The sequence below is a fragment of the Polyodon spathula genome, chromosome 1, assembly GCF_017654505.1.
Source record: "Polyodon spathula isolate WHYD16114869_AA chromosome 1, ASM1765450v1, whole genome shotgun sequence".
Lineage (NCBI taxonomy): Eukaryota > Metazoa > Chordata > Actinopteri > Acipenseriformes > Polyodontidae > Polyodon > Polyodon spathula.
Genome location: NC_054534.1, coordinates 71,457,746 through 71,470,971, shown reverse-complemented (window position 1 = coordinate 71,470,971; position 13,226 = coordinate 71,457,746). Strand labels below are relative to the sequence as shown.

Here is a 13,226-nt window from a genome sequence, read left to right as displayed (position 1 = left end):
TTCAAGTTCATGCACGTTTTATTGAACAGTAATATAAAATACTTTTAATTGTTGCAAGTGCATGCTTCAACTGCCAACATTTCAGAAGTCAAATTACAAAAGCAAGGCTTCATGTTGTAGTGAATTACTTGGGCACTCAGTTGTTAAAAAACGGTAGATGGACTTTTTTTTTTTCTTTTTAAAGTATGGAGCATTAATAAACCCGTAACTGAGATACAAACCAAAAAAGAGTTCCAAAAAAGTTATACTTTTTTGTGGCACATTACAGAACAGAACAGAAATATGACACTAACAGCTATCATGCATTTAAAGGTCCACATGTAACCACAAACATATTTGTTTTTAATTCAAAGATTGGCTAAACATGCTAATTGACTACATGTGCACTTAGAAGCTTATGTTAAAATATTATGAATCCTCTCCCCTCTTAAATATTTCAATGCTTTAAATTACAAAAGGTTGAAGGCATTAAGCAGTTTCATTGAGTGAATATAAAGTACGCCAGTATACATTTCCAGTATATACCCACTAAGCACATTACAGTCCCATGTAGGCTTAGGCAGCCAAGTTAGAAAACATGCATAGGCAGATTATTATTATTATTTTAATTATTTTATGGAATATAGACGCTTTTCATTGAACTTCATATGGTGTTTTGTTCATTATACAAAAAAAAAAAAATCTTACCACTCAAATATAGAATTCCAGCAAGCCACAACCAATACTTCTAACACCCCCCCCCCCAAAAAAAAAAAACAATTAAATAAAAAATGATATCTGCAAATGATAGATGGATGTAATTATTCCAGTTATAAACTTAAATGAAAAGATATTCACTGCAAAGGTAGTTAGCAATTATACAGAAAGCAGGGCATCCAGAGCACACTAAATAAACCTGAGGTAAGCATAACCTGTACAAAAAATTAAACTTTCCTTTTTTTGGCAATTCAACAAATTTGCAACATTCTTTTAAGACTGCCTAATTTATTTTAGAGCGATTTCTATAACTAGGTAGCAAAAAAAAAAATGTTAAAAAAATCAATAAATAGTCCTTATTTAGTTTGTACACCCTTATACGTTAAAAATGTTGTTTACGTTCTGTCAATTTTAGTGCTGTATTTGTAAACATACAACAGTTAGATAGTCAGAGAAAATTTCCGAGTCCAGTAATAGAGTAAAGGCCTTTCAAAAAACATGCTCATGAAGCTCTCCCCGATGCAATACATAATCACGTTTATTCCCCTAGATTCTTACAAGAGTTAAACCAGCATGACTTTTTCATGTTTCTACAAGCATTAAAGGCATATCCAAAAAGGGGTATCATTATCCACCAAATTATTATTATAATTTATTTTATTTTTAAACTTTCTCTCTCGATACCGTAAACTGAATCCTGCACCTCCCCTCCATAGCATGCTGCTACTTGAATAGAGGCAAGAACGAACGTCCCAACTGCTGATTTGGCTGCCATCCCAGCATGCCTTGCAGCCTTAAAATCAGGAACATGTCACTGGATGTTGCTGCTGCTGCCTTTGCTGTCAGTACCATTTGTCTCTGTGGAAATGGCCTTGTTGAGCGAGTTGAGGCTAGCATCGGTAGGGAGAGTGTCCTTACGAGGCGGCATTCTCTCATTGATCCGGTCCAAACCCTTAGCTTCTGCGAAGCTTGTGATCTTGTGTTGTGGTGAGAATCCTTTGATCGCTGCAGGAAAAGAAAATTGGAGAGAGAGAGAGAGAGAGAGAGAGAGAGAGAGAGAGAGAATCAGGGTACAAACCTAGGTACGGTACCTCTATTGTTACTTGCTAACACTGTTTATGTACAGGTCAAATACATGTCCAAGTCTAATCCTATATATATTATATATATATATATATATTTATATATATATATATATATATATATATATATATATATATACACACACACACACACACACACACACACACACACACACACACTTTTTGTTTTCTTTTTACTGGTTTTAGCTTTTAAACACATTTTAAAGTCACACATATGTTTGTAGCTAACAACTTCTAATAAATACTTTAATTAAAATTTGAAAGGCCTGAAGCTTATGTTTGGCAACAAACCCTGTTATCTTGTTCTAAATATATATATCGCTTCTGTTATTGAGTCCAGTTGGTTTTGCTTGAGTGGCAAGTCCTCCTTAGTTACAAATCTTTCATAAAAGACTCAGTATTTATTATTTTCCTCCAGCAATGAAAAAATGACAATGCAGAGCATGGAAACAGAGTGCACAGCTAACAGATCAAAGGCAAGGAAAGTACCGGAAAGTTTGCAATTTCACTGAGATTTACATGGCATTGGAGAACTACCTGATAGACCTCTTCAACATCCAAGAGCACATAGACTAACTGGTGCAAAAACACAACTTGATGATACTCAAGACTATATGCAGAGGTGTAAATTATGAATTTGTAAGCACACTTGTAACTTACATTATTTATTTGGCATAGGACAGATCTATGGTATAAAAGTGTATTACTTTTAAAATGGCATGTATACAGCAACAAGTGTTTTGTATCAGGATATAAGGAGGTCCTAATTTGAATTCATATTTGAATTATATATATTGATGCAAGGGGTTGATTTGGGACTGCATGAGTTACAACAAGATCAACTCATAGATGTAAATATGACATTAATTAAAGCACTTTGACATCCATTGCAGTAAGAACTGTCAGCTTCTGATATACTTGAACATTGGGATATTACTGTATGCCAGAATTTTATTCAAAGTCGGTGTATTAGACGCAGATCATCTTTGTGTTTGTATGGACTCTACAATGTAGAGTGAAAAGTTAACTTCAGTAAAGTGATTTTTATTGAGGAGTTTAACGAGAGCTTGTCAAATATTAGACCTGTGCAAATCAATATATCTCAGTGTAGTATTTCGATATATAATTTTAAACAAATGGATATACAGAACAGTATGTGGAAATACTAGACACAATATTTGGTGCTAACCACTTGTTTTGCCTGCTGGAACCATGCAGCAACCCACTACAAAGTTATTAAGTGGTTTTCTTAAATTTTTTCTGGGATTCCAGTCAGATAATGCTGTATACTTTGAATTCCACTAATCTTTCAGCTCTGGGTATTTGGCAGTGTGTTGCTGCAGTCTGCAGGTCAGACAGGTTATTAGCGGCTCACATTAATAACACAACACAGCAGAGTCACAGAAATCACAGAGAAAAGCAAAAAGTGTCAACACAGATGCACACTGTAGATTAGAATCTGTTGGAAGGAATTAGTCAGCAATTCCAACATAAATAGCAGTTCTACAACTGCTATTTAGTAAACAGATGATCTTGTTCTTGCCTTCACTGTTTTTTAATTATACTTACAATACAAAACAATACTGCAAGAACAAAGTACCACATCAGATATTAAATTGTTTTAAAGGGGAACAAATCAAGCACCCTAGTATGTAATGACTTTAATAGAATTCAACCATACATTCCTACAAAATGCTGAATGGGCTTCGTGGTATGCCATTTTAAGACTAATAATGCTCTCATGCAAGGCTTTTTGTATATTTGCATTTATGAATGCTCACTACTGTACATGGTTTCTAAACTCTAGACTTTTGCATCTCACAAATGATCACTGAATCAAATGTGATGCGGACGACATTTCAGACTCAGTATGGTCATGCTAATGTCTGTTCAGTGTAATAGGGAAAACAATGAATTTCACTATGCATTATCTTTATCCTTTACAGCAGAACGCTATACAGATAAAGACTACCAAGAGATTATTTGTCACTAGTGTGGTTTTACAAGCAGAATGTACATTACATCTATGCATGTTTGTTGGCTTCACTATGTAGGTCCCCTTTAAACCAAGCATATTTAGGTTAATACCATGGCACAGTTTGTTAGCCCAACACCCACACACTCTATACAAGCTACGGCAAAATGAATAAATCCAGCAGGGCCCTTGTCTATTGCAAAAAGCAACAGGAAGGGGGACTGGCCTATTTACCTTCATCAGCCTCAATAGCCTCAATAGTAGCTGAAGAGAAGAAAGGGGTTGCAAAATGAATGAGAAAAGTGAGCAGAGGATTTCCATTCTAAGAACAAGTCAATGAGTAGCAAAGCAGCTAATGCAAACTAAATGTTAAGTTCCTGGTATTGTGATAGAAGGACACACATGAATATTAGTATGAAGGGAAAAAAAATGATTGTTTTATTTTTAACATACTGTATGGTGCACTGTAGACAGCTTAGTTATTAAAAACAGATTGGTTTAAAAGAGCTACGTTGTCAAATAATTATGCACAATTGTATACGCTCTGATTGGAGCTTTGCTATTTTGAGATTTAAATAACAAGAGAACTTGTACTCTGTGACACAGTTAAATCAAGATTGAATGCCATTAAGCTAAGATACATCATACAGAGGAGACAGATACCAAAAGGGGTTCTGTTATGAAGCAGCAATGGAAGAAAGCAAGTAATGGAAGAATATAGGTGAAGGTGCTGTATTTATTTACCAGTTTAAAGCCTGATGCTATCTTACACCTCCTGGTTTATTAGAATGCTTTCCCTGTCTATCAAAGATTTTTCTACAAGAACTTAACTATCCACAAAAAATACAATTGTGGACTTGTGATGCATTCTTAAAATGCTGTAATTGTAATGATATTTGGCAATGTACAAGACATAGGATTAGAGTATCAAATCTGATCAACTTGTATATTTGAAAATGATAGTTGCTTTGGATCACTACTCTGAGACAATATTCTTATTTTAAGGACATGTTATAGTTTTTTTTGTTTTTGTTTTTTACTATAGCACTGTATTACCAGCGCTATCAACTACTGTTGAACAGCTAACATTTTGGAGACCTTGTTCTTACTTATAAACTAGATGAAGCAAGTTTATTCTCCATTAAGAGCACCTGGAGTATCAAAATATATAAAAATAAAAATAAAACAAAAAAACGCTGATGAGTAAAGCACAACATAGTGACAGGAACAGTTGTCTTTTCAGCTGAGATACTTTATGGTATCTACTATGATTCCAGAAATGTTTAAACAGGAATCAGAATAATATCACTCACTTTTGAAATATTATTTAATTATTAAATGGCCAATCTTTTCAATTGTTACTGAATGCTCAATTTGCCTAACCGCTACACAGCCACCGAATGTGGGTGTCAGGGATTGCTGTGAGATCCACACTTGAGCCTTATGCATCCTGATTAACATGCAGGCTTGCAGTACTGTACACAGAGTGTATGGGCCAGTGAAATTCTTGTTCAAAATAAGCACGAAACAAAGGAGTGACATTGTTTAGATTTCTGTCCTTTTTTTAATGACAAAAAGTTGATTTCTGTTATCCCCTTTCAAACACAGTTTACAACAAATGTAAATTCCTGATTGAGTTGTTTTCTTGACCTTCGAAAGGTACTGAACTGGAAAAAAACAACAAAAAAAAACAAGTAAAAACCAAAAAAAAAAAAAAGAGCCATTTTTTCATAATTTCCTCGTCACGTTTTTCACGCCGGCATGAAACAAAAGCAATAAAATCTACCTAGAGGATGCAATCAAGGAAACAGAAGAAATTCCTGACTGTCTGGAATTAAGTTCATTTTTATTTTTTATTTTATACTTAATAAAAAATAATAATAAAAAAAAAAAACAGGATTGTTCTGTGATGTAAAGGAGATAGAATGACAACTGAATCTGACATTCACTATGGGTGGGGTGAATGCTGCTTCTGTGTCACAAACACGTCTTTCACAGAATACTTGCGCAATGATAATACCTGAAGCTTCTAGAGAGAGAGAGAGAGAGAGAGAGAAAAGAAAGAAGGAGGAGGAGGAGATAGAAAGAGAGTTTCAGACAACCGAGACACTGCAGCAGGAGAAAAAAAAAAAAGCCTGCAGGCGTATTTAGAACAACAATACCTTCAAGTCCTAAATCATATATATGTATATGTGCATATTAACTAAATTAACGTTACGGTAATTCCGCAGGAAAGAAATACTAAAGCAAAACTGTATTTGTATCTTCTTCTGTATGTTACAGTATAAAGAGATGCTTCCATATAGAGAGAGGTTATAAAATCAATAGGCCACTTTCCAATGCTGCTGTTCAAAAAAAACAAACATTCTCAGCAGAGCAATGACATTTGATAGCTGGTGACTACCATAATGGTAACCAGTGTTCTAGGATATTGTAAAAGAGTCCTGTTTTTAAATGTTCTATTATGCATTGACGTGGTTTGAGAGAACACTGCTTGGCTAGAGGTTCTAGAATGGGTTCATTAATCTCTGGAGAACAATACTGCAGTCTCTTCATCAGCATGTTATCTTTTTGTTGTGGCATTGAAATATATTACTTTTTACTGCAGAATATCCCATATATTGAAGTTAAAGAAAATACACATTGTAAAATTTGAACCAAGATCAATAACACAACATGTACAATTACAATTGTTTTACACTGTTTACAGCACACACAACAGTGTACAGACAAAGATCTAATGGAAAACAGAAGTACAAGTTCCAATTCGGTGCCCTACAATATTTGTCTATATAATATGTGGACTGTTGGCGTTGTCTACGGTCAATATATAATGTATGCTAACTGTGATGGCTTGAATAAGTGCATGCTTACCATTTTGCAGCTTTTCCTTTCCACCTGACAGCACACCACTGGGAAGCATCCCGGTTGGTGTCAATCCCTTCAGAGTAAGCACACTCTCACTCTCTTCTCTGTGTGGGGAAACAGGTCAATCAATATGAAGAAAGAAATATATTTGTACATGCAGGGAAACACACATACAACATGTTAGGCATGGAAACCGTACCAAAAAGCCTGAGAATAAATTATGCAGCACAGTATAACAAATAGTTTGTGTTTATCCAAAAATGTTGTGCTGGTACTGCTTTTATGCAAAAGTGTTGTACAAGCTATAAACACATGGAGTTAATAACTGGCAGAGTTCTGGAAATATTAAAATAAGAATCTCCTCTAAATCTATGATACAAACCTTGAAAGCATTTAACTACAAATAATTAGAATTTACTTTATCCCTGAAGGAAGGAAATTAGAACAATGATGGAAAAAAGGTGGGAGAGAGTTCCAGAGAGTTGGGACCATGAAGCTCAAAGAGCGCTCTCCGAGTGTGGTGCACGTTTGCTTGGGTATAACAAGCAAGCGTGACTCACAGGACCAGAGCAGGTCAGCAGACTGGAGAAATACTCTGAACTTGTGTGATGAAAGGTTTTGGTGGAAATATAATGAGTTCTGGTTGGAAATCTCCCTTCCGTCCTGTGAGATTATGAAGTAGCGAAAGGGAAAGTCTTTGGACGGACTGGCCTCACAGTTAATTTCGACGGTCAGGAAGTCGGTCAGCCTGGAAAAAGGAGAGACTCTGGTGCAGGAACGTATTGACCTGGAATGTAAACGAGGTAGCAGCTGCAAGCAATAAAGGCAGCTGCGATCATTTACCAAGGGGTCATGCGATTCCGGAGAATCGCTAATCTTTTCCTTTGCTTGGGTTTTGACCATAACCTGGAAGGACTGCGAGAGCCGCAGTAATGACTGCTTAATATAAAGGAGAACTAAATAAAAGAATATTCGGGAGTGTTTGGTTTGTTTGTTTTGTCTGTTAGTAACTGTCTGTGTTTGTAAACCTTGGGCCAGCACAAAACGGATCAGCACTGCACTACAGTCACCAAATAACCTGTTTATCACCCACCACGAGCACGACTGTACGCATCCAGGACTGGTGACCGTGTCCAATATTATTGTGTGGCGGATAATTAGTGTTTATTTTTGGACTGTAACCTGTTTTGTCTCCTCCGTGCATCACACATCGTTGTGTATTACCAGGGTCTATTGTTTGGTCACCAGACCTGGATTACAATTAATAAAAGCACTTTCCAAACCAGATTACAATGGTCTGTGATTACAACTACTCCTTCATTGCATCATCTCTGCACTTGTTCACAATCACCAGCCACTTTGCCACAAGGGCCTTGTAGGGAAGCGGGAGATTTTTTTTTTATTTAATGTTTTTTACATCTGGTAAGGATACGGTCATACCTATTCCGACCAGGTGCAGTCAAATTGACCGATGTATATTATAACAATTAAATGTGGCAAAATTATTTGTTTTCATCAGTCGGGACTTGTAGCTGTATTGAAGTTTGATTATATATCAGTCTGCATTCCCCAGGTAAGCTGTTTGTTGACATTTCTACTGTTTGAATGAGCCTCTGATAGCCCATCAATCAGCCTTGACAGCTCACAGCGTCTGTCTGCACTGGTTACTGTAAATCACACGTTTTTCTAAGAAATTCATTGTTGCCCCAATACACATTGCAAATGGATTGCTGAAGAAGCAGGACAGAAACGAGTGTTTGGAATTACTGCAAATTTTACCAAACAAGATTCCAATTCAGACAGACAATGCAGTAAGTGCACTGCATATTTTAAAAAAGCACAGTATCTGTGTGATTTGTGCAGCACTTAGACTTTGTAAACAATTGTAAATGAAGCCCATTCTGTTCAAATGTTTATTCAAGTCATTTCGATTATAGTGTGTCTGTATATAAACGCAAAGCTTCGGTTGAGCTTTGTTATGTAGGCAACATAAACCCATTTATTTTTAAAATTGCTGATACTTATTTACATTGTTTCAGTTATACAGTTTTGTATGTACATTATATAACTATATACACACATTTGACTGAAGCCCATTCTGTTCAAATGTTTATTTATTCATGTAATTTCGATTATAGTGTGTCTGTATATAAACACAAAGCTTCGGTTGCACTTTATGTAGGAAATATAAACCCATTTAATTAAAAAAATATGTACAGCTTTCAGTTGTATGGCTTTGTATGTACATAATATACCTACATATACACAAATGTATTTTCAAATACTGCATTATTTCAATTTGGCACCACAGCGTTTATTTTAATTTGATCAAAATGAGTGCGGCCCTTAAACGAGGGTGGCCTTTATTAATAATATTATGTTTTACAAACACTGTAATATTTTATTACACGATTTAAGGCATTTTAGAAACTGCGCCATGAGAGCCTCCGATCTGCAGCTCTATACCCTTGTGTGTTTCTGGGGCTTGAAGTTGAATACAGTACATTTACTGACAGTTAACGAGAGCCTATTAGGTGAGAGTTGAGAGGGCAGGGAATACTGTACCAGTGAATCAGGAGTGTGTATTGGTTCCTATGGGGCAGGACAAGAAGAGGAGAGAGAACGGTAATTGAGTGTTTGCAGTTGTTTTTCTTAACGAAAAATATTACCTCTGAATATCGGTTTGATGTCTGTTAAAACTAAAATATTCCTATTTTTTTTTACCTGCTTGTTTGTAATTTCTCTGTAAGAGAAACCGAAACTAAATCTTCTCTTAGATAGTAAGCAAGTTTTTTTTTTTTTATATAGATAAAAATTGTACAGGACTGAATAAAATTCCAATTAAATAAAAAAATAAAACAACTAAACCCCCACAAGAAGATATCTTCAGTCAGCTTTCGGGTAGCGCTTAGAGTGACCGGCAAAGCTCTAAGTTCCTGAGTAAATTTTCACCATCTAAGCTGACTACGAGGTAAACAGACAGCCCTTGTTTTATCCCCTGCTGTGTTGGCACTGAACTCTGCTGGGGGAAAAAAGGGACATGAAGGACATCTGTGCTGTAAGTAGTTCATCTGGGGTTGTCTGTCTGGACTGTACTATAAAATAAAATGTACTTACTGAGGTGTGTGTACATTAGTTTGTATTGTATGCTGGATTGAGGCTGCAGTCTCTTTGGGGGCGTCACATGCACATAGCCAGAGTTGCACGTTTCTTTCTTTATTTTTTGAGCAGTGGTATAAAAAAAAATACCTTTACATTTCTTTATTGAGAGCACCGTTTATTCGAGGGTGGTGTCTATTAAAAAGCTGATATCTAAGAGAGGCGTTAATTCGAGGGCGCTGTTAATTTCAAGTATCTGTTTATTTCATTTTTTACCGTTTTTTGAGGATGCGCGTTATCTGTCTGTACATAAACACATGTTTAAATGTCTGACAATGTTTTGGTTCTGTAGATGCTTTATATGATGTTCCTGAATAAAAATATGACTTATATTCAATTGTTTGTCCTTTCATTATAATATTTATGTTGTTTTAATATGTCGGTCAAATTGACCGGTCACGGTTGTTCTAGGTATGCCTATAAACGCAGTCATTCCAGTGTTAATTCCATTAAATAGATCCCATTAAAAAAAAGTAAATAAACGTTCAATGAAACTTCCCAGAGATCTGGTATATTTATCTTTTGAATGAAGGGTTTATTGAATGTCAAATACTTCACACTTTTGCAAAAGACATATTTTTTACTATATTTTGCCACTCATGTCCTCCCAAGTAGCCATCTTAAGTATTTCAGTCTCTGTGCCCATTTAATGCTTGGCCTGTCTGTGAGAGTACTTGAAAAGGAGTGCAAGTTTGTGCCAGACTTGGTGGTGTTTTTGGCTTAGTTCATTTCCCTTGAAGTCCCAATTTTACAGTTCCAACTTTTAGATGCCTTGGAACTGATAAAAAAAGACACTTACCTGAGGACAGAAAATACCCTCGCCATCTTTCCTATGGCTCTGATTTTGTTTCTAATGACCTCTTTGCGGGCGGATGCAGTAGCACCTAAAAGGAGGAAAATTAGTCAATTTTCTGTGCTATGCAATTAAAATAATAATAATAATAATAATAATAATAATAATAATAATAATAATAATAATAATAATAATGAACCAATGCAATAGGCACGCCTCAGATTGTGAATCTGGATTATACATTTGTCTTGTATCATTTCAATAATGCTTTTGACTGTTTGGTCTGGTGATTTTCCATAACATACGTAGAGGGGTAAAGATTAGCTTAAGAGCCTACATTTAACACTAGAACCGCCAAGGCAATCATTTTGATGGTTTTCAGTTTTACAATTTAAAATTACTCTGTGACTTTTCCAAAATACATGTATTAAATACCCTGACAGCATTTGAAAGTCAGAATTGCAAAAAATAAGAGTTACAAAGCGTCACTTTGACAGCTTATTACAATACATGCTTTTATTGTTAGTATAACCTACAATATGCTATTTTTATATGTATACCAGTATATGCCAGTTCGTTATTTCTAACTCTGCTGAATTTACAGCAGTATATATTTGAACAGAATATTGCTCTTGAAGTCTAGATATGTGTAATCCAAATATCTATTGTAATCCTATCAATTCCTTGGAGAACTGCCATCTGGCTGTCTATGTGAGCATATATAGTCTACTGTTTTATAATATTACAATTTACAAGAATTTTTTGAGAAATCTTGAGATTTTTGTGTTTTGATTTTAGAGCAAATACAGATATATTTGCCTTGGCATCAGAATAAATTTGAACAGAATATTGCTCTTGAAGTCTAGATATGTGTAATCCAAATATCTATTGTAATCCTATCAATTCCTTGGAGAACTGCCATCTGGCTGTCTATGTGAGCATATATAGTCTACTGTTTTATAATATTACAATTACAAGAATTTTGAGAAATCTTGAGATTTTTGTGTTTTGATTTTAGAGCAAATACAGATATATTTGCCTTGGCATCAGAAATGTGGAATGACAGCATTGCCTGCTTCAAGCTAAACATAAAACATTACATGGAGAAGCAGCTGTTTCCGACAAAAGCACGGTGTCTTGCTGGACACAATATATATCAAACAAACCTGTCAAATTTGGGATCAAGTTTTGGCTGGCAGCAGACCCTACCCCTACCTGTGCTGAGATGAAACTAGCCCAGCTGGTCAGAGACCATGAGGTACTTAAGCTGATGTAACCGTACTTAGGAAAAAGGATGAATGTTACCAATGTCATTTTTTTTTTATTTCACTGTAATTAGGAAAACAGCCTGGTTGGAACAGTAAACAAAGTGAAAAGAGAGCTTCCACCATCTGAGCAAAACTTAGTACTCTGTGAAAGCAGTCAACAGTGTCCAGTTGCTGTATTTTACAATGTACTGGACATGGCAGCCATCAATTCCTTTGTTTTGTACAAGGAATGCACCAGGGAAAAATATCAGTAGGAGAGATTTCATTTTGATGCTAGCCACTAAGCTTTGGCAGAAACATTTCGATTAGAAAACTGCAAAGTGGCAGGGAAATGCAACTAAATGCAATAAAAATAAAACTTCTGATATCTGTGCCCAGTGTGAAAGAGAAGTATGTGGTAAATGCATACGACAAGTTAATAAGCGTTGCAACAAATCTGTATAAAGGAGGATACAGACAACATGCTCCACATGACGACCTGTTCCTATCCAGTTTTAAACAACTTTAGCATAACAGGGAGAAGTGTTAAAAAGGAACTAGGAGCTCTTAAAATAAAATAAACATATCCCCTGCACTGGATGAGATTTTCTCAATAGTACTAAAAGATTAATTCTCAAACTGAATGCAGTAGGGACTCAAGGAAATGCATGCACATGGATTAGGGAGTGGTTAACATGTAGAAAACAAAGTACTAATTAGAGGAGAAACTTCAAAATGGAGCGAGGTAACCAGTGGAGTACCACAGGGATCAGCATTTGGCCCGCTGCTCTTAATCTACATTAATGACTTATTTTCTGGTAAAGTAAGCAAACTTTAAATTTGCAGATGACACAAAAATAGGTGTGGCAAACACCATTGCAACAGCAAAGATAATTCAAAATGACCTAGATAGCATTCAGAACTGGGCAGACAGATGGCAAATGACATTCAAGAGAAAACTGTAAGGTACTGCACACAGACAATAAAAATGTCCACTATAATTACCATATGGGAGATAATGAAATTGAAGAACCTATGAAAAAGATTTAGGAGTTTATGATGACTCAATCTAGACAATGTGGGGAAGCTATGAAAAAAAAGGCCAAGTGAAAAGTGTTGAATTTAAATCAAGGGAAGTAATGTTAAAACTTTACAATGCATTAGTAAGACCTCATCTATAATGTTGTGTTCAGTTCTGGTCACCTTGCTACAACAATGATATTGCTGCTCTAGAAAGAGTGCAAAGAAGAGCGACCAGAATTATTCTGGGTTTAAAAGGCATGTCATATACAGACAGGCTGAAAGAATTTAATATCTATTCAGTCTTGAACAAAGAGGAATATGCGGCGATCTGATTCAAGCATTCAACATTTTAAAAGGTATTG

General features: G+C 35.6%; 1 protein-coding gene across 4 annotated transcripts in view; it reads right to left on the bottom strand.

Annotated features, from left to right (window-relative positions):
- The window catches only part of LOC121321999 (serine/threonine-protein phosphatase 2B catalytic subunit alpha isoform-like), a 147,738-nt gene continuing 134,512 nt past the window's right edge, over positions 1 to 13,226 (bottom strand). Inside the window, exons 11-15 of one of the 4 annotated variants that reach the window (XM_041261417.1) lie at positions 10,601 to 10,685; positions 6,649 to 6,746; positions 5,795 to 5,803; positions 4,009 to 4,038; positions 1 to 1,701 (exon numbers count right to left, since the gene is read on the bottom strand). In XM_041261417.1, the coding sequence (XP_041117351.1) occupies positions 1,508 to 1,701; positions 4,009 to 4,038; positions 5,795 to 5,803; positions 6,649 to 6,746; positions 10,601 to 10,685 (416 nt within the window). In that variant the 3' untranslated portion in view covers positions 1 to 1,507. The remainder of the gene's footprint in view (positions 1,702 to 4,008; positions 4,039 to 5,794; positions 5,804 to 6,648; positions 6,747 to 10,600; positions 10,686 to 13,226) is intronic. The other 3 variants (XM_041261435.1, XM_041261426.1, XM_041261443.1) reach the window with 3 other exon arrangements.